The sequence below is a fragment of the Sorex araneus genome, chromosome 2 (genome assembly GCF_027595985.1).
Source record: "Sorex araneus isolate mSorAra2 chromosome 2, mSorAra2.pri, whole genome shotgun sequence".
NCBI lineage: Eukaryota > Metazoa > Chordata > Mammalia > Eulipotyphla > Soricidae > Sorex > Sorex araneus.
The window spans coordinates 43,125,381-43,151,126 of NC_073303.1; the positions used below are offsets into that span (position 1 = coordinate 43,125,381).

Below are 25,746 nucleotides of genomic sequence, written 5' to 3' on the forward strand. Positions count from 1 at the left end.
TTTATGTACATATATATATAAGAACACAAGTCTCAACCTTTAACAACATGTTAGTGATCTCTTATAAATGGCTTAGTGGCACCTCAGTGAACTACAACAATCTTCACACTCTTTCCTTTAAGGAAATTTTTCTGTGCATTTTCAGTGTTTTTTATATAACAAACAATACAAAATATATTATATTATTCCAGTTCTGCTTTGGGGCGGGGTTGGGGTTTGGAATGGAAACATCCAAAATATGGTGGTGGAAATTTGCAATGGTGGTGGGATTGGTGTTTGAATATTAAATGTAATCAAATATTGTGAATTACTTTATAAAATAAAAAATAATTTAAAATATTTAGATAGAGTATGTTGGGTATTTGAGAGAGGGCACCTGATTTGAGATCATGTGATGTCTTTTCATTACTAGATTTTCGTTATTGAGTTTGGGAGAAATATCACAGAAGTGACTTTCTCTCTAAGACCAAGAGATACAAGACAGCAGCATCTAATAGGCCCAGCTCCACAGCTAATCTCAAAGAGGCACCGAACTGCTGAATAATCCCAGCTCTACAGTTCCTGGAGCACATATGCAAACGCGACACCTCCAAATCTCACAGTGCTGACAGCCCAGTAGGAGCACAGCAAACATGGGAAAGTTGCTGAGAAGCCCACTAAGGTCAATAAGCAAAGACAGTAAGACAAAAGACTCAACTGGCATATCCCTGCTTAGTAAATCCTCAGAGAATTGGCTTAGTAATACCATTGTGGGATATAACAATTTTCACAAAATTTCTTTTACTGGGATATTTTTTGAGAGCCCAGCAAGCATCCAAGAGTATCCCGCCCGCAGAGCAGGGCCTGGCAAGCTACCCGTAATGTATTCAATATGCCAAGATCAGTAACAACAAGTCTCACAATGGAGAGGTTGCTGGTGCCCGCTCGAACAGATCGATGAACAACGGGATGACAGTGCTACAGTGCCATTTTGTTGAAACTAGCAATATAAAGTAAATTATTTTGTGCCTTCTAAGGGGGCAGGCTTGGGGATGAGTGGGAAACTGAGAACATAGGTTGTGGGAAGGTCATACTTGTGGTGGGATTGGTGCTGCACCATTTAATGCCTGAAACAACTGTATGGTGAAAAACTGTGAATTACAGTGTTTAAATAAAGTTTAAAATGTTAAAAATATTTAAAATAAATGAGATACCTGAGCAAGTTCATTTCCAATTCAACCTGAATTCAAGAGTTCAGAGAGAGCTTCACAGGTTTCACACACTTGCTCACACACGCTTCTCAGTATACTGTTAGCCATGAATCTTTGAAGAACAGGTCAAGCAGCTTATAGAATCAAAAAGATATGAGAAAAACCAAGAAATAAAGGAGGGGTCAAAATACACTAGGCCACTACATCTACTTTACTAAATGTAATATAACTTTAGTCTGATAAATAGAAACAAACAGTTTTAAGCAAAATGAGGAGATACATATCCCAAAAGAATGTTTGACTGGGGCTGGAGCAATAGCACAGCGGGTATGGCATCTGCCTTGCATGCGGTCGACCAGAGTTCAATTCCCAGCTTCCCATATGGTTCTCTGAGCACCGCCAGGAGTAATTCCTGAGTGCAGAGCCAGGAGTAACCCCTGTGCATCTCTGGGTGTGATCCAAAAAGAAAACAATGTTTGACATAAAACATCAAAAAGTGAACAGAAATGATCAATATTCATAACATTTATTCATCAAATATCAATAAAAATTTCAAATGGTCAGACAGTATCAAAATTAGGACAAGAATGAATATAGTAAGAACATCAATCAATGCAGATACAAAAATAGTGAAATGCCAATCATAGATCAGTGCTGATGAATAGAATAACTCAATAATAGAGGGTTTAACAGCAGACAAAAAGAATGGATAGGTAAAAGAATAGTATGGATAGGTTATTTCTAAAGAAAGTGTCAAAGGAAACCACCTAAATAAGGTACCAAAGGTAGTTAAAAATATATTGGGTGGTGACGTGTGGTGGTAACTTAACACTATTGTAAACATATGACTTTAACTTCACTGATTTAAATTTATTTTTCTACATATATAAGCATCAATATAAATATATGTAGTTTCTGTGATATATGGGAATACATAAGGGCCCCACTTGAACACAGTAGGGACCACAGGGGCAAAGAAAAACAACTATGAAAGTATTTGGGAGAAAAAAGAATGGAGGGGGCTGGAGCAATAGCACAGCGGGTAGGGCGTTTGCCTTGCACGCGGCCGACCCGGGTTCAAATCCCAGCATCCCATATGGTCCCCTGAGCACGGCCAGGGGTGGTTCCTGAGTGCAGAGCCAGGAGTAACCCCTGTGCATCGCCAGGTGTGACCCAAAAAGCAAAAAAAAAAAAAAAAGAATGGAAAGTTTCCCTGAAGAGGAGAAGCAAACAGACACTTCACCCTTAAGACACACACAAACTGAGGGTAAATGGGGTAAAAGATGTTTTATTTAAACAAATGAACGCCACAAATTAGAGATAGTTTATGTTAAATTATGTGAAACAATTTTAAAATGCTAAAATTAGACTAAGGAAATCATCATGTAAACATAATACATAAAGGCTGAAATAATTACATAAAGATAAGTATTTGGAAATATTTATGTTTGCAATTATAAGTATTCATGTGTTCATCATCAAAGCACTTATAGAGGAAAACTATAGATAAATGGAGAATAGAAACATATTAATAGTTAAGAGCTTCAACAATGATCAGAGAATCATAAAATAGATTTAAAACACTAAGAACAAAAATACACATGTAGATTGATAAAATACACTTGTATATATAGCATTCTATGCATCACAATCTTAAGTACATTTGAAATACTTCCCAAGACTGATCATATATCAGACCACACAAGATTCTTAGAAATTTCAAGATCAAAATAATGCCAAATATCTCATTTGAACACAGTGGCAAAAAGTATACATAATCAAGAATATAAAAATTGAAAGTTCACATACACATGTAAATGAAACTACTCTTCAGAACAGAAAATGGAACAAAAAAGTGAAGTAGAAGTTAGGAAAAAGTATAGAGACAAATGAGAATGGAAACACAACATGATAAAACTTTTGAGACCCTGTATGGTGAGAAAGTTCATATAGGGCAGGAGAGATAGTAGTGGGTAGGGCGCTTGCTTTACATGCAATAACCTGGATATGAATTCCTGGCACCAATTATGGTCCCCCGATCTTTCAGGAGAAATCCCTGTGCACAGAGCTCGTAGTTAGTCCTGAGCACTGCTGGGTGCCCCCATCATACATATGTTCATTTGTGTGATGATGAACATACAAGTATTTACAATTGCAAACATTTCCCACCCCCTCAGAAAAAGAAGTTCACACTGGAGGGTGTCATACTGAATGAGGTCAGACAGAAGGAAGGGACAGATCCAGAATGATCTCTCTCATATGTAGGCCTTAAAGATACACAGCAAGGTAGCAACAAAAGGCCAAAGGCACCACACTGGGAGAACTGATCCACGTACTGAGTTAGTTGGTGGGATGGAGGGGAGAGAGGGGGTGATGTCCAAATGTTAAAGGTGGTATTAAAATTATGCGCATGCAAAAACTTGTAAACAGTATTGTAAATCACAGAACTTTAATCAATTAAAATAATGTTTTTTAAAAAGAAAATACAGAAATAAAGGTCCACATTAACATACAACAAAAATTTCAAATAAAAGAGAAAAGACTAACCAACCCAACCATTGGTTCTGGAAAGATAAACAAAATTAACAAGGGGAAAAAAGGTAATAAACAAAATGACAATTTTAAACGAAAAGGAGAGACATTTAAGTCAATAACATGGCAATGCAAAGGAAAATCAGGCGACTGAAAACAGCTCTACACCAACAGATACTGAAAAATTGATTATGGGCAAAAAAAGGATCTGAAAAGATCAATTACTTCTAAGTTTAATGAGTCAGTCAGGAAAAATCTCCCAGCAAAGTAAAGGCCAATAGAGGGTAGTTTCGGTGATGGATTTTACCAAATATTTGGTGAGAACTGAAGCTCTACTCCTGCTGCCCACATGCCCAGCTCTCGGTCCCACCAGCTCCTATCAAAAAAATAAAATTCATCTAGGAGTGAAGATCCCAAGATTAGACCAGCATTCACAAAACACAAAACACATTGAAGAAAACATACAGAACTATTTTGGATAGGGACTTTAGAAGTGTTATTAGTGACTGCACTGGACAAAGAAATCAAAAGCAGAAATAAACAAATGGGACCACACCAAACTAAAAAGTTTTTGTATGGCAAAAAAAAAAAAGACTAAAATTAAAAGATACCTAATTGAGAGGGAGAAAACATTTGAGAATACTGTTGAGAATACTATACTGTTGAGAATACTATACTATACTGTTGAGAAAAGATTTAATATCCAAAATATGTAATAAGACTAAAAACACAATAACTTCATAAAAACAGATTGTTCTAAAGTTACTGATGGCAACATGTATGTCCTTAGGGGTGATGCTACATGTAAAACAGGATGAGACCCATATCCCATGAATACTACACTCCTACCTCACTTGCAAACACACCCACACTGAACTTGACTTCCCCGGTCCACATGCACCTTAAACTCCTACAGCTGCTCATGAGGAAACTGAAGGACGCTGACCCTCGCGCTTCCATGACCTGCTGCTCCCAGGAGAGGATGGACACAGGGGGCCGCAGTCTTCTCTGTGCCCACTACAGCGTCTTCCTCCCCGCGGGGGTTTCTCAAGACTGTGTCCAATTGCTCTTTGCTCTGCCCTTTCGATAGCAGACATACCCTCCCCTGACAAATGCCTGGTGGGGTAAAGGAACCAGAACTAGCATTGTCCTGGTACCAGAACTGCCCAACACTGTGGGTTCCCCCTGTTTGAAGGGTTCGACGTGCTCACCACTAATCCGGCAGACTGCCTCCCTCAATCTACAACAGGAAATCTCTCCCCACTAGCCTTTCTAGTGCTTTCTGGTGCTTTCTTTGGGACTAAGGTGCTTGACCTGCCAGAGGTCTGGACTGCAGCGTTGCACTCATGCACTGTGTGATGTGAAGCCGGAAGCACCACTGCACTCTGGAAAACACGTCTCTGCGTCCAACAGTATCATGGAAACAGAGCAAACACTTCACAAAGTAAAAACATACACCAAAGTGTAGTTCCATTGTCAATTTTAAATGCTCACCAGAATCTGACCTACTTTTTTCCTTTTTGGGTCACACCCAGCGATGCTCAGGGGTTACTCCTGGCTCTGCACAAAGGATTCACTCCTGGTGGTGCTTGGGGACAGTAAGGGATGCTAGGGATTGACTAACCCAACTAACCCAGGTCAGCCGCGTGCAAGGCAAACACCCTATCCCCTGCACTATCGCTCTGGCCCCCAGACCCAATATTTTTATGTTAGCTAAACTGTTAAATCTTCTGCCAATTTAGGTACCAATTGCACCATAATTGGGCATTCAGATTATGATGATTTCACTATTCTTAGTCAACAAAATTGTTTCATGTACTGAAAAGGGAATAGTGATGAAACACATGTGTTGGTTTCTAATTCCTTTAGGAAAACAAAAGTGAAGCTCTGAGAACATATGTTAGCAGGTACTATTGTGACTTGAGACACTTCCTGCTCAGGGGATAAGGGATTCAAATGAGGAGAGACTTTAGGCTACCTTTGGCATCACTTCAAACTGGCCCACGAGGAAGCAGAGGTTTGTTTTGGTCTGTTTTGGTTTAAAGGCACACCTGGCTGTGCTCGGTAACTCCTAAACACTCATAATTACTCTGGCGGTGCTCAGGGTCCCATCTGGGATGACAGAGATAAATCCCAGGTTGGCCAGGTGCAAGGCAATCGCCCACCCCGCTGCACTGGCGCTCCGGCCCCAAGGAGCAGTTTGAATGGTCCCAGGAGTCCTTTACCTCCCTGGCGCTCAGCATCCGGACCCGGAAACCACCTGGCCCAGGGGTGCGGCGGTGCCCACAGCCTGGTGGAGACGCGCCCTGCAGACAGCTGGACAGGGCCACACAACACTCTGTTGACCCACACACAGGCACGGGTGCGAATATGCCAAGGGGGAATCATTACACCCATAGCCTGTAGGCCGTTGGCGGCTGCAGACCCCGCGAGAGATGCAGGTGCGCGTGCGTGTCCGTTACCTCTAACGGCTTAGAACGGAGCCAGGACGGCCCCGATGCGCGCGCACGTACGGGCCGCGGTGGGTGCAAACCTCCGCCAGTCACGCACGAGTCCCCATAATAATTGGTGGGTTTGCAGGAAAAACCAAGGAAACAAACATAAAGTCTTGCTTGATGCCTGAGGACAAAGTTCAACCTCAAAATCCATCTCCTGTGAAATCCTTGGTGAAAATCAAGCATAGCTTCTTCCTGACCGAAGTGGAAGTCCCCAGAAATGTCCCAAGGTCTTGTTCCCTAGGTCCCACGTTGTTCAGGGAAGGATTTTCCTGATTTTGTTAGAATTCCTATCACCTGGATATCCCTGTTGAGCCAAGGCAGAGTGCACAGAGCAGCTGCTAGGAAACGTGCAGTTGCACTTCCATCCTGTTTCAATTCCTAAATCAGACCTCAGATTCCAATTGCCAGGCAGTGTGAGGATTCAGTTAGGAACTGTAGAAGTTCATGGAGTCTCCTAAACAAGAGAGAAGCTATTGGACCAATGTAAAGAAATCACTGCACATGCCAGCTAGTAGACCACGCCAGCCTGTGTGCTGAGAATCTGAAACGATGTCTAAGCTGCTGGAAGGGGCCATGTCAACTGCGCTGCCACTGCCCAGGTTGAAGGAAAGTTCTGGTTCTGACCCGCCAGTCAGAACCCTTCACGGAATGTTTCCCCAGCCTAGCCCTCCCCGACCTCCCCTCCCCCACTGCGGAATGTCTGGGCCCAGCATTCTGAGGTTTGAATTCAAACTCATCCCTCATCCACTCGGATCCTGAGCGTCTGCGTGAGCGGTTCACTCTGTGATCCTGGTCCTGACTTTTCGCATTGTGAAGGCTGATAAGCTGCGGTGGCCCCTGGCCTCGTCTACGGGGATGGCGTCAGAAGGAGGTAAGCCTCTGAGGGTGTCTGTGTATGTGAGAAAGTCTCTGCCACCCTGAAATCCTTTGGGCTCAGAGTCCCCGCACTGGGGACACCGTGTTTTGAAGGGGTGAGAAAGGAGAAATACCTGGGCTCCAAGATAGCTCACCTGCACAGCCACGGGAGCCCAGGAGAACCTGAGGGGGCTGGGAGGGCGTCCGTGGAGGTGTGGCAAATGACTCCGGGAGGTCTTGTGTGGGGACACAGGGAGGCAGCAGGCATATTGCTGCTCTGTGTGTGAGTGTCCCTGCTGTGGACGGGGGAACAAGGCCATTTCTCATGTGTCAGAGGGGCTGATTTGTGGAGGCACAGGGATACCCAGGACTGCTGAGTCCATGTCACTTCCTGAGCTCTAGAATAAGTGTTGAAGGAGTTGGACTTGGGCTGAGCTCACCCCGCTGTGGGCAGCTCAGCAGAGATGGTCCAGCCTGAACCTTGTTGAGTGAGGCTGTGTGTGTGCACTTGTGCCGTGCCACGTCCTCTCCAGAGCTGGCTGCAGGTGACCAACTGCCACAGTCAGAGCCTGACCCTCCTGCAGACGGGAACCCTCTCCTGGCTGAGCGCAGCAGCTGTCGTGGGTCAGCAGGCTGGGAGACAGGTGACTAGTTATGACTAGTTATGACTCAGACTCCTGAGTTGTTCTGGATCTTTCTCCTTTTGGTGAAGTTTGTTCTTCCATGTTCTGGCATCTCAGGGTGCAGCCCCAGCCTGCATTTCAGCTCTGAGGTGAAGATTGACTGAGAATCACATGCTCCCCTCACAGACAGGGAACAGGTGTATGTGTGAGTGTGTGTGTCTGTGTGTGTGTTTGTGTGTGTGTGTGAGAGAGAGAGAGAAAAAGACAGAGAGAGAGAGAGAAAGAGAGAGAGAGAGATAGAATGTTGGGTTTACCTGAGAAAAGTCTCTGAGGGTCTATTCCTTGAGGGGAGGTGGACTGTACTGAGGCTGAAGAGCATTGTCATAGCAGAACCATCGGGGCCTCTGTAACACCTGAGGGAACTGGCGTTACTCACGGAGCCCAGAAGCACTCTCCAGGCCCCTCTCCAGGAACGGGAACGTTGGAGGTTGAAACTGTGACTAAGTGCTCTAGGGACAGGGTTGAGCAGAGGCCACTGTGAAGGTTGTGCTGTGGGTCTGAGAGCACAGAACTAGGCAGTGGGTGTTGTGCTCCCGTCTGGGTCCCGGGCACTTCCTGAGAGGAAACAGTCTCAGCTGTGTTTGCTACTTAGTCAGGGAGCAGGAGGCCCTGCTGAGCCCCAGGGAGCCTGAGGAGACAGTCCGGCCTCAGACACTGTTGTCACAAGGCCCGTGGGTGCTGAGCGCCTGTGGTCGCTGGTCCAGTCCCTGTGCCTGACCCTACAGGGGCTCTTGCCCACAGGACACTGTGCCCAGGGGTGTTGGAAAGCTCCAAAGAGGCTGCAGGGCTGGGTGTAAGGGGTCAGTGGGGCCAGCACAGAGGCCATCCCTGCACACAAGGGCTTTGCTCTTAGGGTCTCCACGAAGCATAACCCAGCTGGGAGGGGGGGGATCGCCTGTGCCGGGACTCAGGGCCGGGACGGTGCCCGAGGCCTCACTCCCGACAGGGGCCTGAGCTCGAGAGAGTTGGGCCAGTGGAGGCCCTGCCGCCCCCTGAGTCCCTCTCATCCCCGCTTCCCTCCTCTCCGCAGTGTCTCCAGTGCTGCTCCCGGAGATGACCATGAACCTGGGGGTCTCCGGTTCTGCCTTCAGGGTCTTGCCCTTCTTCAATCCGGGGCTCGCCCAGCCACCACCCTGGGAGCCGATCCAGATGCCCCCTCTGGTGACCTCGGCCATCGCTCCCGGCAACCCTCTGGTGCTGTCACCTTTCCCCATGATGCCTGTGGTGGCAGGAGCTGCGGGCCGTGGCCCCCGCGACCCTGGGCCTTGCAAGGTCATCATGCAGGTCAGCCCTGAGGCGGGGCCTGTGGAGTCAGCCCAGAACCAGCCTGTCATCCTGACACAGGCTCCACTCAACTGGGGGACCGCAGAGGCGCCATCTGCGGGGCCGGGGCATCCTGCTCCCCTCTACTTGGCATCCTCGGTGCCGAAGACCTTCAGGCCTGGCCCAGCCCCGAGAGGCGCCCAGGCCGGGACGGGAGACCACCCTCCTCAGGCTCCCCTGCCAGTGGCCCAGGTGGCCCCCACCGTCCTCCCATCCAGCGGTGGGCCACAGCCCCGGTGGGTTTGCGGGGACAGTGGTCCGGCCACCACCCGGAGCCAGGCACCGCCTGAGAACTCCAGCAACCCCAGGAGCGTCTATGAGAATTTCCGGCGCTGGCAGCGCTTCAAGGCCCTGGCCCGGACGTACCTTCCTCAGACTCCGGACACTGAAGCCCTGTCCTGCTTCCTCATGTGAGTCCCTCTGGGGCCTAGAGCTAAGTGAGCTTCCTCGGAGGAGACTGGGGTGACACCCAGGGTAGGGTCAGGGACTGCATGTCCTGAGGAATGCCACCGCAGGGCTTCCGACTCAGGAGCCTGTCGTGACCAGCCGTGTCCAAAGCCTCACCTCAGTCCCTCATCAGGGCTGGTCCCGCCCTGTGCTCTGAGGATAGACTGTTCCTAAGACAAGACACAGCACAGATGCGCCGGGGTTCAGGCAGGCCCGTGGGTGCCCGGCCTTGGGGTCCCTCACAGAGTCCCCAGGCTGAGGGTGGACACCAGCACGGCCATCAGGCTGGGGTGTGGGCGGCAGAGTCCACTCTGGGCGGGTGGGGCCAGGCCACCCTGGGGGGTCAGCAGGGGTCCGGCAGCCGCAGCCCCTGACCGAGTGTGGCCCTCCAGCCCGGTTCTGCGCACGCTGGCCCGCCTGAAGCCCACCATGAGTCTGGAGGAAGGCCTGCGCCGGGCGCTGCGGGAGTGGCGGGGCAAGAGCAACTTTGACCGCATGATCTACTACGACATGGCAGCCAAGTGAGTTGGGCTGCCCAGGGAGTGAGGGGTCGGGGCTGGCTGGGGTCTGGGGCTGCGGGATGACTCCCAGGGGGCTGCAGGCCTGGGATGCCCCGGGGGCCCTTCCCCTGTTTGCACTTGTCCCTCTGGGCCGGGACGCTCCTCCCCACCCTGCTCTGGGGCTCCGGACTCACACCCTGACCTGCTGTGACCCTCCAGGGCCTGTGGGGGATCGGTGGGGTGCTGGGGTCCTTGCCCACCCCATTCTCCACCCTCCTGGGGGCTGGGCCATGGGCATCCCCTGACCCCCCCTCGTCCTGGCGTCTGCTGGGTCCCGGCCAACCCGACTCAGCGGGGCCTGTGCTCCCCACCCCAGGTTCATGGAGTTTGAGGCAGAGGAGGAGATGGAGGTGCAGAAGCTGCAGTGCATGAACGGGGTGCAGGGCCTGCCGCCCCCCGCCCCGCCACGGCCTGAGCCTCAGGGGGCTCCCGGCCCACCGCTGGGCCAGCAGCCAGGTAGGGACCCTGCTCCCCAGCTCAGGCCACAGGCCAGGGCAGGCCCCGGGGGGTCCTGGCCTGCAGGGAGCCTTCTCTCTCCCGGAGCCCCAGGCCCTGAGCTCAGCGGCGCCCTGTCCCCGGGCTCCTCCCTCTTCCCCAAACACCCCACGTGGCCTGAGGGCACCAGACCCACCTATGAGGTGGGCTCGGAGACCCTGGACACACGCTGGGCCCCTCCTCCCATTGAGGGTCCCTTTGTCCCTCACGCAGCCGTGGGATTCTAGTGACCTGACCCAGCCCACAGGGACCCGATCCCCAACTCTGTGCTCAGTCCTGCGTGTCTGAGGGCACGGAATCGGTTCCCCTCACCTCCCTCCCTTCTTCCCTCCTCCTCAGCCTGTGTCCCCAAGAAGGCCGGACCCCGGGCCCGGGCAGCCCGCCCCAAGGCACACAAACCGCAGCGGCCCCTCAAGAACAAGGCCCCCAAGGAGATCCCCTCTGAGGCCGTGCAGGAGTACATGGACATCATGGACGAGTTGCTGAAGGCCCCCGGCACAGGCTGGGGGGCGCCCCTCGGCCGACGTGCAGCGGGCAGGAAGGAGCAGCAGGGGGAGGCCAGGCCCTGCCCTGAGCCGGGGCTCCTGAGCTACGTGGACGAGCTGTGCTCCCAGGAGGCCTTTGTCAGCAAGGTGGGGGCGAGGGCACTGCTGTGGGGGGAGGGCCCAGGGCAGCCCCCACCAGGGCTGCTCCTGTCCAGGGCTGGCAGGGACGCGCGGTCTTTGCTCTGAGCTCTGTGTGTGCACACCTGTGTTTGCATATTTCTGCTTGTGTGTACGCGTGGGTCTCTGTGTACAAGCATTGGCCCCTGTTTGTGCATTCGTGGGTTTGGTCGATGTGTGAACATCTGTGTCTACATGCATGTACTATGTGGGCTCTGTGCAGACACGTGTGGATACATGTACCAGTTTAAGGGGTGGAAGGGTGTCTGTGTCTTTGTGTCAGGTGTGTGCATGAAAACATTGTGCCCACCCGTACTTCTCTGTGAGAGTAGGTGAATTTTCATGTGCCTTCATGAGTGCAGGTGTGTCTGCGTCTGTGTGTGTGTGTGTGAGTGTGAGTCTCCCACTGTGGGTCTGTGTGAGACTGTGCTGGGGACGGGTGGGGACGGGTGTGTTTGCCTCCTCCCTCCCCGCTATCCCCACTAGGACCCTCACCCCTGCTTCCCTCTGCCCAGGTCGAGGCTGTCATCCATCCCGGTTTCCTGGCTCACCTGCTCTCCCCAGAGTCCCAGCTGGATCTCCTGGCCCTGGCTGAGGAGCTGGAAGAGGAGGAAGGACTCACCCCCGCACAGGTGAGGCAGATGGGCCTCAGGGGTACATGGGGAAGCCCAGGGCAATGCGAGTGTTTCCGGGAAGGCAGTGGGCAGCTGCCCTGGCTAATGGGGCATTTTCACGTGATTCCTGGGAAAGAGACCCTGCAGGGGACACAGGGGTCAGTGCCCAGGGGACTCAGAGGAGCATGTGGGTCGTGAGTCAGGGAGGGGCGCCCAGCAGTGGGACCCCGGTCACTTGCTGCCCTCCCTGCCCAGGTCATGGCCAGGGGCCTCGCTGTGAGGCCTCAGGGGAGAGGAGGAAGTGAGAATGGGGGTGAAGGGAGGGTTGACGGGTGTGGGGGCCCCTAGCTGGACAGAGATCTGGGATGTCTGTTCCGGGAGGAGTCGGGGTCACTCTCTCCCCCTGTGCCCTGCCCCTCCCTGCACCCCACATGCCCACTCTGTCCCTCCTTCCCCAGCTTGTGGAAAAGCGTCTGCGGACCCCGCATGACAAGCAGGTCGTGAAGTCTCGTCCTCAACACCAGGTGACCCCAGAGGATTCGAGTCCAGCTGAGAGTGCAGCCGGCCATGGAACCCCAACACCCACCTGGGGCCACTGGCCAGGGGCCAGCGCTGAATCCTGCCCCCCTGAGACTGACTGTGGACACGCCTCAAGGCCTGCAAGGGCCCAGGACAGTGCGATGGCACCTGAAGGCTCTGTCACCTCTCTGGGGTGCCTGGAGTCCCCACCCCAGCAGACAGGACTGGCCATGTGTTCCGGCCACAACGCCCCCACCCTGGACAGCAGGGTCCCCCGCATGCTGGGAGTGGCCCCTCCTGGCCAGCGGCTGCCCAGGGCAGCAGAGAGCTCCAGCGAGGAGGAGGAGGAGCTGCCCAGCCTGGCCTTCCTCCTGGCCTCTCACCACAGCCTGCTGCCCTGGGGCTTCCCCGAGAGCCCTGGCCCTGACACTGGCCCGCGCTGCCCCAGAGCTTGGGGGGCTTCTCGGCCCCCGCCCACCCGCAGAAGGGTCTTCAAGCCTGCTGCCCCTGCCGCTGCTTCTTCCAGGAAGCGTCCTCTGTGTGGGGGCGCGGGGCCGGGCACTGCTGAGAAGACCCCGTTCCCCGGGGGCTCAGCCTTGGCTGTGGAGGTGGTGGGCCCCTCACTGCCCCCAAAGAGAAGGTTCCAGCCTGCCAGGGCCTAGAGGAGCAGGACGGGGCACAGCCAGTAGGACATCGGGGGGCTCCCTCCTGAGCCACGCCCGGGGTCTGGCTGCCCCAGCAGCCTTGTGCTCCCCCAATCTTCAGTCGGACTGTTCTGGAATGGGCTGGGGGTGGGCGGGCTCTGGGGTGGGGGTGGGCGGGCTCAGCCCCTTTGTGTCACTGTGTAAATAGGAATAAAGGTCAGTTCATTGGAAACACTCTCGGTGTGTGTCTTCTCACTCGTGCTCCTTGGGGGCCCTGAGAGCCCAGAGGTGAGGGGATACATGGAGTGGGGACCCGGAGAGCACGGTGCTCCCTGGAGCCTGAAGGAGTCCTCCCCACCTGGAGGGAGTCGTGCTCGGTCCCTGCAGGCCCCACCGTCCTGAGGACACGGACAAGGCCCCCCCGTCTTGCTGCACGGCCTGGACCTCCTCACAGTACCAGCTCTCTGGTGTTCCCGCATCGTGCCCTGCACCCCTCTCTGTGCTTGCGCCCGACGTCCTGTCACACTCGCATCTCCCCGGGTGACTTCCTGCTTCTGTTTTCTAACCATTTGCTGGACGTGGCGGCTGCGTGTTGCTCTTTCCCCTCGCTTGCCTGCTGTGGTCCGTCTGTGGCTGAGACGCCCCGACTATCTCACGTGGGGCACCCTGTGTCTCTGATGCCTGTGGGGGCCCAGGGGGACGTATGTGCAGTGGGCAGAAGACAGGGGGCAGCCTCAGATAGGAGATGTGCGCCCTCCCTCTCCACCTCTGCACCTGGTGAGCCCTGGGCCATCCTGGGGTGAGGGGTCAGCTGGGGGCCTTGCTCCAGCAGGAGAGAAAAGTCAGTCCAAACCTTACTGCTCACTGCTCCGCACCTCTCCCTCAGAGAGAAGAGTTCCAGGCGTCAGAGGGACAGGGACAGACATGGGATCAGGGCAGTCATTTGTGGGATTAAAGAAATGTATTATGGGACCAACACCCAAGGACAGCAGAAACCAGGGCCAGAAGGACTGCCCCCTGCTGGAAGCTTGCCACAATCAGTGTGCAGGGCTGACAAGTAGGATAGTGTCCACTGTCACCCTATGACAGTGAGCATTGGAAATGACCACTCTGGACAAAAACTGTGTCCTGAAAGGAGAGAACACAATAAACTTTCAGTGCCTGTATTGCAAACCACAGTGTCCAAAAGGGAGGAGGAGGAGGAAGGAGGGAAAGGAGGAGGAGGAAGAGGAGGAGGAGAAGGAGGAGGAGGAGGAGGAAAGAGGAAGAGGAAGAGCAGGAGGAGGAGGAAGAGGGAGGAGGAGGAGGAGGGAGGAAAAGGAGGCGGAGGAGGAAGGAGGAAAAGGATGAGGAGGAGGAGGGGCAGAGGAGGAGGGAGAGTAGGAGGAGAGGGAGTAGGAGGAGGAGGAGGGGAGGGGGGGGAGGAGGAAACGCTGGCAGGGGTGTTGGATGGAAACTGGGGATACTGGTGGTGGGAAATGTCCACTGGTGAAGGACAGGTGCTGGAACATTGTATGACTGAAATACAATCATGAGCAACTTTGTAACTGTGTATCTCACAAAAATTCCGTAAAATATTTTGGAATATGTGTACCACAAAATAAGAATTTCAGGAGGAGACATTGTTGAAGTGTAAGAAGTTTGTCTGAGTGTATCTGGAGGCTCTGAGGAAGTTCGCGAGAGTTCCCCAGCCACATCCCGGATCAGGTGTGAAACTCTCTCGAGAGGGGAGACGCACTGGGCAGCCACACGCGGGCACAGGCAAGCCGGCTCGGGTGGCAGATGTGCGCGTCCTTTGTTCAAGCTGGCTTCCACGGGGCTTCCCCCAAGCTGCCCGACGGGGGCTGTACCCAGGGCAGAGTGCTCTGCAGGGCGGTTGCCCAGGGGGCAGAGCGGGCAGTGGCCGATGGGTTTCTCTGAAATTCCTCCCCTGGCCTCTGTTCCTGCTGGAGCTTCTCTGGAGGTCGGTTCTGCCCTCTCCGGGTCTACGTGTGGGGCACCGGGTCAGGCTCTTCCCAGCCTTTGTTCCTGAGTCCACATGGCGAGTCCCGGCAGCCTTAGGACCGCGCTTTTATCACTTCCCAAGATCCCATGGCCATGGTGGGAGTTGGTGGGGGGGACTCGTGTCTGCCTGCTCCGTTATGTGTTTTCACTAGCAGTGCAGGGGCTCAAATGTCTCCCCGGTTCTAGCCCACATCAGTCTTTCCTCAAGACTCTAACGCGGCATCTCACTGCATTTGAGGTGGCATTTCCAGGGCATCAAGTGTCTTTCCATGTGCTTGTTTACCCTCTGTGTGTCTCCTTCGGAAAAGTGTCTTAGTGTTTTGGTTGGTGGGTCGGGGGCTACTTCTCCTGTTTGGGGGCTGCCCCTGACTGTTCAGACTGTTCTTGTGGTTCTCACAACCGTGCGGTGCCAGGGATCAAGCCAGGGCTTCCTGCACACACGGCGTCTGCTCAGTCCCCTGGGTTACAGCTCAGGTGCCTGGAAGTTAGGTTTTATTTGCGGAGGGAGGGGCAGAAGGTTTGCACAGTACTCCGGGATCAGTGCTCAGGGATCGCTTCCCAGCTCAGTTTCTGGGCCAGCCCGCAACAGCCTGCAGCTCTGGTGAACTTGGTGACCTTTCCTCGGCTGCGGCTGGTGGTCACCGTGGACGAGCAGGGACTGATCAAAGTGTGGAAAGCGGAAGACGGCTGGGAGTGCGCCTCCTTCTCCCTGCCCACCTCCTCGGCTGCCTTGGAAGCCTGTCACCAGCCCGAAGGCCCCTTTCTGCTGGTGAGGAGCCCGGCTCCGGGGTCGGGTGGGTGTAAGCCTCCAGGTCACGTCAACCCTGGCACGGGGCCTCGCTGTTGGGAGCCACCTCTGCAGATCCCGGTGAGGCTGAGCGTGTGGCACCACGTCTCCTCCCAGACGTGGCCCTGCCTGTTCTGAAGGGTGTTCTCATGACCCCTAACCCTGCGACTCCCTATGCTCCATCCCTCCTTTCTCCTGTCCTCTGCTCACTAGTCTTTCTCCCTGCGATTTTTTTCTCACTCCTGTGTTCTTACCCTTTTTCATTTATTGAGTCCGAGCGAGGGCCTGCTCAGGAGAACAGAGGTATCTTGACCCCTGCAGGCATCTGTGGGTCAGTGCGGTGTAGGGAGCCAGAGCACATTGCGCATGCGCATGATCGCGCATGCGCAACGACCGCATTGCGCATGCGTGGCAAGAGCCAATAGAAAAGGCGCCACCCTATGAGCGAGAGCCAATAGGAAAGGCGCCACCCTATGAGCAAGAGCCAATAGGAAAGGCGCCACCCTATGAGCGAGAGCCAATAGGAAAGGCGCCACCCTATGAGCAAGAGCCAATAGGAAAGGCGCCACCCTATGAGCAAGAGCCAATAGGAAAGGCGCCACCCTATGAGCGAGAGCCAATAGAAAATGAGCACCACCTTAGAGGCGGGGCAACCAGGCTATATAAGGACTGCCATTACCCGGGTTGGGGTTCTTTCTTTCTCCTCGTGAAGTCGACTGAATAAAACTGCTGCAGAAGGATCCTCAACCCGTGTCGTCTCACTCTTTGCTGGCGACGCGGGCCACGAACAGTGCGGGTCTTCTGTTGCCTGGACATTTGGTCTCAGGATTGTTGTAGGGACTGGCAGCGTCTAACCAGGGAGAGACAAGTGACAGTGAGTTGAAGTTGTCTTTTCCCCATTGTGCCTTCTTTTCCCAAGGGTTTCTCATGTATTCTCATGTGTTACTTTTTCCATATGAAGCACAGAATCAACTTTTATTTCTCGGTGAAAGAAAATGCTATCTCCCTTGGGATCAGGTATACTGTACTGTTGACACGGGGTCCCTGAATGAATGGTGTGCTCCCACTGACTCAAGGTGACTTTTATGTCCTTCAGAAGGACTTGAAAGTTTTCCTCAGATGCATTTTGTACATGTTTTACAATTAAATTTTTTTCGAAGCATTTTACTTTTTGTTCTTCTTCTAGTCCCATGGAAAGACATTTTCTGTGGTGTTGTTTTCTGATTATCTGTTATCCTACTTCTCTCCATGGGTGAGGGTATTCCTTTCATAGACTCTCATCTTAGTAAAATGTTTTACTTACTTATTTTCTGTTAATGATTTATTTTATTTTAATTTTTGTTTCTTATTTATGTTGTTAATGATTTATCTTATTGTGAATTCTCTTGAATTTTTAGGCAAGTAGTTATTTCTCCAGTGAGACCTTTTCCCTCCCCCGTAGACATCCAGTTGTCTCCTTTTTTTTCTATATTAACACATGCCTATTATTCATTTAAAATTTTTTGTCGTTGTTGAATCACCATCAGAGAGCCAGTTACAAAGCTGTTCATGATCAGGTTTTAGTCGTACAGTTCCCCCCACTCCAGGCCCCATGCTGCCTCTATGGCAGACGTTTTCTTCTCTCTCTCTCTCTCTCTCTCCCTCTCCCCTGCCCCCCCCCCCCCCCCCCCCCCCCCCCCGCCTCCAATTGTCTTCTTGTCTCTCATCATTCAGGGTTGACCTTCCAACACAGTAGTGGCCGCCTGGCGTTTTCTCTTTACAGAGGGTGTCTTCCAGCTCCCCCTCCTGGGTGTCTGGGGTGCAGCTTCAGGAATGACGCTACTGAAGCAGACAGCAGGGCTGTCAGTCCACTGAGTTTCATGATCACATGTACGAATTTATTTCTTTGTGCCTGCGTCTTTGGACACTGTTTTAAGACATGACTTTAAAGTAGCAGGCAGGGGCCTGGAGAGAGCACTGTGAGTAAGGCACTGGCCTTGCATGCAGCCTCCCTGGCTTGATCCCTGAAACCTCGAGAAACCCCAGACACGCCCGAGAGTGACCTTTGAATATAGTCAGGAGAAAACCGTAAGCACTGCCGGGTATGACCCCCGCTGCCCCCAAAACATGATTTTTAGTGAAGCAACTGGTGTGCATGTCAGAGAGACAGCCCAACAAGCAAGGCTCTTGCCTGGCACACAGCTGACCCCGGTTTGTTCCCCCATTCCACACTGTCCCCTGAGTCCTGCTGGGAACAATCCCTGAGCATCACCAGGTGTGACTTTTTTTTTGTTTTGCTTTTTGGGTCACTCCTAGTGATGCACAGGAGTCACTTCTGGCTCTGCACTCAGGAATTACCCCTGGGGGTGCTCAGGGGACCATATGGGGTGCTGGGAATCAAACCCGGGTCGGCCGCATGCAAGGCAAACGCCCTGCCCGCTCTGCTGTCACTCCAGCCCCGCCAGGTGTGACTGTTAATCAAACAAAGTAAAGTATAGCTGACATGTGTACCACAGTGAGACAGTGTGAGGGGCCACCGCCCCAGTGAACCCCAGATGCTGCTCTCTTTGCCTGCTCACTTCTAGACCTTTCCGCTGCAGGCTGCCTGTGCTGAGGGGGCAGTGTACATGCTGACCCTGCCAGAGCTGCAGCTGCTCTCCAGAGCGAGCCTGTTTCCAGGCAGCGCCCCAAGCCTCCTCTGCTCTCCTGACGGCCAGTGGCTGTTAGCACTCACCGAGCGCTCAGGCCTGGGCGCAAAGGTCAGTGACAACCTGTGCTCCTTGCTCTGGACACAAGGGGGCAGCTCCTATGCCCCAGGCCTGTGGGATGCATGTGAAAGGGCAGCTTCTCCTGCAAGTTCATGCCCTGCTGCCCACAAGGACCCGCCCACTCCTGACCTCTCACTGGCTGGCAGTCATCTGTGTAGTGCGTCCTCAGTGGGTGTGGTGCTGTCCTCTTCGCAGCGCCCCCGTTCTTCCTGGTGGGCTGGGAGGGACCAGCTGCCGGCTGAAGGAGGCAGAGCTCAGTTGGAAGGGACGTGGACTTCAGGGCCAGTCCAGTGGCCCAGGAGACGTACAGTGGCCTGAGACCAGCGCCTCCGGGAGGGCGAGAGGCCCGATGCGGGGGAGGAGAGCATGGCGAAGCAGCGGGCTGGCTGCCAGACTGGTCTCCCTGGCCCGGGCGGGTGACGCCTCTGACCGTGCAGCCAGCACCCTAGGAGCAAGGAAGCCCCCCAGTTTCTAGGCTCAGAGAAGGTTAGTCTGAGCGATAGACCTGACAGGGGAATTAGAGCAAACGGACAGCGGATGGCTAGAGCGGCGGAGGCCTCAAGGGGGGACACTGCAGTGACAGAGCAGGACAGAACTGCCTGTATTGGGACCCGGTGGCCAGGTTGGGCAGTGGTTAGGACGGGCAGCCAGAGGCAGGGGTCACGGGAGCAGAGGGCAGCAACCCCCGGGACCTGCATATAACGTAGCGCGGGGGATGGGGAGGGGGCATCAGGAGCAAGACTCAAAGAGGTGGGAAGGCTGCAGGAAGAAACTGGGGGCACAGCGAGGAGGTGCAGACCATGACTCCCAATCAGGAAGACCCCACGGCCATACCCACTCTCTGGGTCCAGTGTGCCAAGCCCTTTCCAGAGGGCAGACGTGGGCTGCAGTGAATCTTCCCAGCCCTGGAAAGGACTGGCGACATGGGCCAGGCCATGAGGGAGGAGTCGAGGGGCTTGGGAGACGCCTGGGAAGGTGAGAGGAGTCTAGGGGCAGGGGAGGTGCCTTGGAGGGTGGGAGGAGCCTAGAATGGTGGGAGACAGCAAGGAGAAAGGGAGGTGTCTAGGAAGGTGGGAGGAGCCTGGAGGTGGGGAGGAGCCTAGGTGTGTGGGCGGGGTCTAGGAAGGTGGGCGGGGTCTAGGAAGGCCGGAGGGGTGTGGGGTGGGAGGGGCCTATGAGTGTGGGAGGAGTTTGGAGGTGGGAGGAGTCTCGGAGTATGGGCGGAGTCCAGGAGCGTGGGCGGAGCACGGGGCGCTAGCCTGAGCCCTGCTTTCCCTCACTGCCGGTGCTTTCCCAGGTGATCCACACGCGCTCTTTGCTACTCCGGCAGGAAGAGGAGGCTCCCGTCTCTGCGCTTCTCCCTGTACAGCTGCCGTCCAAGGCCCGCTGGGCCCCCCTGGAGGCAGCCAGGCTCATAGTGCTGCACAGGAGCGACAGCGGCGAGCACGGGGTCGTCACCACGTTCGAGCTGGGGACGAAGAGGTGCAAGGATAGTGTGGGCATTCTGGGTAAGGGGCCGTGTGGGCACTGTCACCACTATTGCATCGTTTCTGTTTTTTATTTTGCTTTGTTTTGGGGTCACACCCGAAGATGCTCATGGGCTGCTCCTGGCTCTGTGCTCAGGCATCAGAGTAGGTGCTGGGTGGTGCTGGGAGCCGTGTGGGATGCGGGGAGTTAAGCCCAGGGTGGCGTGTGCAAGGCGCGCACCTTATCCCTGTCCTGTCCCTCCAGTTCCCGTCTCGCTCCTGCAGGCGCGATTCCCACTAGCGGTGAGAGTGACCCGGAGATGTGTGGTCTGTCGTGTCCGCAGAGACGCGTGCAAACCCAGCAGGCTCCGCCCCCGGGGGTCCTAGTTGGGTGGGAGACAGGCCTGCAGCTCTCCTTCCCGTCCCCCAGGCCCCACGCGGCTCTGCGCCCTCCCTCCGGTCCTTAGCTTTTGGCTTTGTATCATTTGCTTTCATCCCATTTCATGATAGATTTTATTCTGACCCCATGGCAGCTGAGAGGACACGGGGTGTACAATATAATCCTTTTCTGATGGAAGAATGTACACGAAATCGTCGAAAGGCGATCCCCCCGTGCTAACCTCCATAAGGAAATCATCAGATTTTTATTTTTTAAAACAAGGATTCTATGCGATGTCAAAGACAGTATTTGACTGGTGTTATTAATGTCAGTTCTTATGTGCCGCCCCTTTTTAACCGCTTCTATTCGGATTCTGGGGTTTAGATATTGTTTCACATTTTTCATGCAAGCATCATTCCAAAATCAGACGCATCACCACTTCCCTCCACCAGTGTCCCAAGTTCCTTCTGCCCTCAAGTAAGTTAAGTTAGATAAAATCTTCAGTTCTGATGACTTTGACCATTTGTTGTCCTATAACTATGTTCTTTCCCCCCCACATACGGGCAGATTGCGCTCTCTCTCTCTCTCTCTCTCTCTCTCTCACTCAATGAAGGTGCTGACACTATGCACGTACAGATAAATAACACAGTTCATCTGAAATGGCACAAAATTTTAATAAATGATTTTTTAAAAGCTAAATTTTTTATTTTTTAGAGGCATATACATTTCAGTTATTTATTTTATAGAAAATTTTACATTTTAGAGTTTACATGAAACAGATAAATCTTGCAAATGTAAAAAAGTGACAAAAATTTAGAAATTTTATTTTTTAAAATTAAATTTTTTTAACTTAGAAATTTTAAAGGGAAAAATGGGAATAGGCCTCTAAAAGTCCAAAGTGTATATTATCCAAAGGAAGGGAATATTGGCTTTATATTAGAAAAGAATATTTCTTGAGACTATGCATCATATTTACTTAATAAGTAAAAGATTGTAATAAAAGTCCTGTGGATGTAAATCAGGGGCTGGAGCAATAGCACAGTGGGTAGGGCATTTGCCTTGTGGCCAAACCGGGTTCGATTCCCAGCATCCCATAAGGTCCTCTGTGCACTGCCAGGGGTGGGTCCTCAGTGCAGAGCCAGGAGTGACCCCTGTGCATCGCTGGGTGTGACCCAAAAGCAAAAAAAAAAATAGAACATTCAATCTAAATTAGGTGTTAAATAGTTATTGAAAATGTAAAAATTTCTTAGCAAAGCCAGAAGTAAACATTTCTTAATCCAGTAGAAAGGAACCATGAGTACCATGAGCAAGTGCAGTACTTAATGCTAAATGCTGAGACGTTTGTCCTGTCATTTAAGAAACCCCTTAAGTGTTTCTTGCAAAACTGGTTTCAAGGCTGTGAATTCCCTAAGCTGGTGTCTGTCCCTCAAGCTCTATGTCATTCCTTCAAATGTGAACGATCAACTCTGGACAAGAACTGAGTCTTGAAAGTGGGTAAAAGGATATACATGATAACCTTTTAGCATCTGTATCGCAATCCATAATGCCTAAAGTGAGAGAGAGAGAGAGAGAGAGAGAGAGAGAGAGAGAGAGAGAGAGAGAGAGAGAGAGAGAGAGAGAGAGAGAGAGAGAGAGAGAGAGAAGAGAGGTGCTTGCCACAGAGGCCGGCTGGTGCAGGGGGTGACGGGTGACTTGAAGGGGTGGGAGGGAAACTGGGGACAGAGGCTAGTGCTGGGACTTACACCACTGGTGAAGGGACTGTATGACTGAAACACAATCATGAACAGTTTTGTAAAAAAAAAAATGTGAATGATCATCTAGCTGGGAGGATTCTTGGTGAGGTGTTCATTTCAGTGAATTTTTTTATAATTGAAATATAACATTTTATCCATTTTCAGGTGTACACATGATATTAGTATATATTATAAAATTATTATAAAAGGACATCAGAGAGAATGTAGTCATCACTACACAGCAATGTTTTTCTTATGATGAGAACTTTTCTGATGTGCTCTCAGCAATTTCATTTTTTATTTTTTTAACTTTTTAATTGAATCACTGTGAGATAGAGCATTGCGAAGCTGTTTACGATTGGATTTCAGTCATACAGTATCCCAACATCCAACATCCAACATCCAGCCCTCCTCCACCGGTGTGTATTTCCCAGCACGACTGTCCCCAGGTTCCCTGCCATCACCCCCACCCCCCACCCCCTGCTGCCTCTATGGCAGGCACTTCTCTCTCTCTCTCTCTCTCTCTCTCTCTCTCTCTCTCTCTCTCTCTCTCTCTCTCTCTCCTTTTGGGCATTGTTGTTTGGAATATTGATTTCAGTGAATTTTTTTTACTCTATCTCAAAGATTAATCTCAGCCGGAATAGTGGAGCAGCAAGCAGAGTTTCCTCCTGTGGCCACTCTTACATTCTCTGTCACAGATGTCAGAGACAGGGGTAGGGGCAGGCAGACATCCATCCCTAGATTCTGGCTTCTAAAACTGACCCGCATGCATTGGGCATAACTGAATGTGAGAAGTGCTCAGAGTTTGGCAACAGTCAAAGATTTGTGAACATGCAGTAACCAAACATTAATTCAAAATCAACCGTGTAATGAACCTGAGGTATTTCTTTTGGTTTATGTGTCTTTGTTTCTGTTTTATTGGGGGAAGGGCCATACCTACGGCATTCAGGGTTAACTCCTAGCACTGTGCTCGGGGATCACTCAGGGGTCCATAGAGGGTGCTGGAGATTGAACCTGGGTGGGGTACATGCAAGGCGAAAGCCCCGCCTACTGGACTCTCTCCAAGAACATCGGGTATTTCCTTCGACACTTGGCCTCTGCTGCGTTTCTCAGGCAAGAAAGGGTCATGAGTGGAAACCGTTAGAGAAGCGTCAGGTGATACTGCCCGACAGATGCTGCTGCTCCACCTCTAATGCGCTCTCTCCCCCCCTTCCCCTGCCCTCCCCCAGCCCCGTCTGAGTCTACCTCGTGCAGGGAAACGCCCTGCCTGCTGTGCTATGCTCCGGCCCCTCTGATCTCTCTCTAAATCAGCAGACAGGAGAGGCAGTTTAGGGGAAGGAGTGTATTGGTCAGGATTAAGTGTAGGGGGAGTACAAAGTTGCTGCTTTCCCCAGGTACTGACTTTCCTAGACAAGACCCGTGTATTCCGCTGCCCCCTGCTGGCAAGACGCGCTCATGCAAGTGTTTCCTTTCCATCAAGCACAGGAGGTTGCCAGCTTCCCCCTGCCAGACTCCATGGTGGCCCCGCCTCTTCTGAAAGCTCACGGGTCTCAGGTGGTCCTGGTGGGGTCTGACTTGGAGCTGGTGGTCTTCACCATCCACGGCCTGCAGCTGGCAGCCCATCAGGACCACCAGCAGCCTGTCACGGACATATGGGTGGTGAGTACGGCTCCTGCCGCATCGTGCTCCCCACTAGGAGCCCCTGTTCCTGGTCACTGAGCTTGTCTCTGTTCTTTCTTTTCCCTTGTACAATCCTGAACAGTCCTGAATCTCTTCTTTCAAGGATGAGAGCCGAGTCGTCACCTCTTCCCTTGACCTCTCCCTGCGAATCTACATGTGGAAACAGGACGGGACCTGGCCTGTCCTCAAGAGCTGCTATCACCTGCTGGGAGGGTCCCACAGATGGTCCAGGTAATCGCTTCTCCCACCCTTACCTTAGCCATGAAGTAACGTCCCTGCGCCTTCGGCACTACCTCGTCAGGGGGGCCCCGGGAAATGCTGGGCTGGGAAGAAGGCAGGGGTCTTGGCGCAGCCTGTCCTTTGCCACCCGGAGCCCAAAGCATTGCTCAGATGCTCACTCTGTTTGTGTTTTTCGCTTGTTTGTTTTTCCATAAGATGCTGCTGTATGCAGCTGCATTCTCTCTCTCATTTGCAAGAGCGCCACTTGCACTCAGCACGGCCTCTGCTTCCCAGTGGGATGGGCCCCGACACAGCCCTTCCTCGGAGAGTATACAGTCCTAAGTCTGTTCTCTGACCTTCATGGCAGAGGGAGTCCCGGGTGAGACTGTAACCTCTGGAAGAGCCAGTGTTGGGGGCTGGAGCAGCAGTGTAGTGAGTCGGTGTTTGCCGTGTACACGGCTCACCCAGATTCTATCCCTGGCACCTTACATGACCCCTCAAGCCTGCCAAGAGTGACCCCTGGGTGCAGGGCCAAGAGGAAACCCTGTGCACTGCTGGGTGTGGCTCCCCAACTCACCCCCTCCAAAAGAGAATGGAATTTTTCATTGTTTTAAAATGAACACTCGGGACATCCCTGTTTGGCCAGGAGACAGAGATTCGTGGTTTCCCGTTAGCTTAATTGCAGACATTTGTCCCCTCCCAAATGAGCCACAGAATGTCCTTTCCTTTCAGTGGGTTCACCCAGGTGGAATGCGACAGCATGAGCATTGTAGGTGTGGAATCCAGGAAAACTGGAATGAGCGTCCTCAGATCCTACTGCTTCAGAGTGTCGCGAGACTGCTGGGACAGCCTCGGCCAGGTCAGAGAACTCGTGTGACTACAGAGACCGAAATGAATGTGTATCAACATTGCGGATGAATTGGACTCTCTCCCACACCTGCCGTGAGCCACGCTTTGTGCTCTAGTTCTGTTTTTGTTATTGTTTTGTTTGGGGGCCAGATCTGGCAGTGCTCAGGGCTTCCTCCTGGCTCTGTGCTCAGGGATCACTCCTGTTGGTGCTCACGGCACCAATATGTGCTCCCAGGGATAGAACCTTGGCTGCTTGCATCTATTTTTATTGGGGGTTTTCACACGTGGCTTTGTGACCAGGGATCACTCAGGGTAGTGCTTGGGGACCACATGTGGGGGCATGGATTGAACCCGGATTGGCTGCATGCAGGCAGATACACCCGCTGTACTCTCCTCAGGCCCCTATGACTGTTCTTAAATCACTCCCACAAGCCAGTGACATTTACCTTATATTTTCATATAAGCAGCAAGAAATACAATAAAACCATACTTAACCCATCTTCAGCCCATTTCGTTTATGTCCTTCAGCCTGTCCCGGGTGATACAACTGAGTGGCAGGGAGCTATGCTGGTATTGTAACATGGTTGTTATGTAAGTTTTATATTTTTCAAATAACTTGACATTTTTTAATCTTCCTAGTTTGTATTACTTCTTTAGACATGTACTAATGGACAGTGCTTGCTCTTTAACTGCAGAAACTCTGGTCTATGTTTTCCTATGTCCTGGAGTAGGTCCATATGGAAATCCTGATTGGTTTAGTGGACATGTGACTACGAGTTTTTTGTTGTTGTTTTGCTTTGTTTTGTTTTGGGGTCATATCCAGCGATGCTCAGGACTCGCTCCTGACTCTGGGCTCAGGG

At 52.4% G+C, this 25,746-nt stretch overlaps 2 protein-coding genes across 2 annotated transcripts; both read left to right on the plus strand.

The window, feature by feature from the left end:
• Positions 1–7,075: 7,075 nt before the first annotated feature.
• LOC129401665 (NUT family member 2G-like) lies at positions 7,076–13,040 on the plus strand. The gene is made up of 7 exons (XM_055124401.1): positions 7,076–7,091; positions 8,789–9,491; positions 9,921–10,049; positions 10,405–10,544; positions 10,923–11,215; positions 11,761–11,877; positions 12,318–13,040. Exons 1-7 carry the CDS (start codon positions 7,076–7,078, stop codon positions 13,038–13,040), a joined length of 2,121 nt encoding a protein of 706 aa, XP_054980376.1.
• Positions 13,041–15,113: 2,073 nt separating this feature from the next.
• LOC129401666 (F-box/WD repeat-containing protein 12-like) lies at positions 15,114–25,365 on the plus strand. Its single transcript, XM_055124402.1, has 7 exons — positions 15,114–15,122; positions 15,589–15,795; positions 18,393–18,551; positions 19,858–20,068; positions 23,619–23,797; positions 23,922–24,049; positions 24,770–25,365. Exons 1-7 carry the CDS (start codon positions 15,114–15,116, stop codon positions 24,912–24,914), a joined length of 1,038 nt encoding a protein of 345 aa, XP_054980377.1. The 3' UTR covers positions 24,915–25,365.
• The last annotated feature ends 381 nt before the right edge of the window (positions 25,366–25,746 follow it).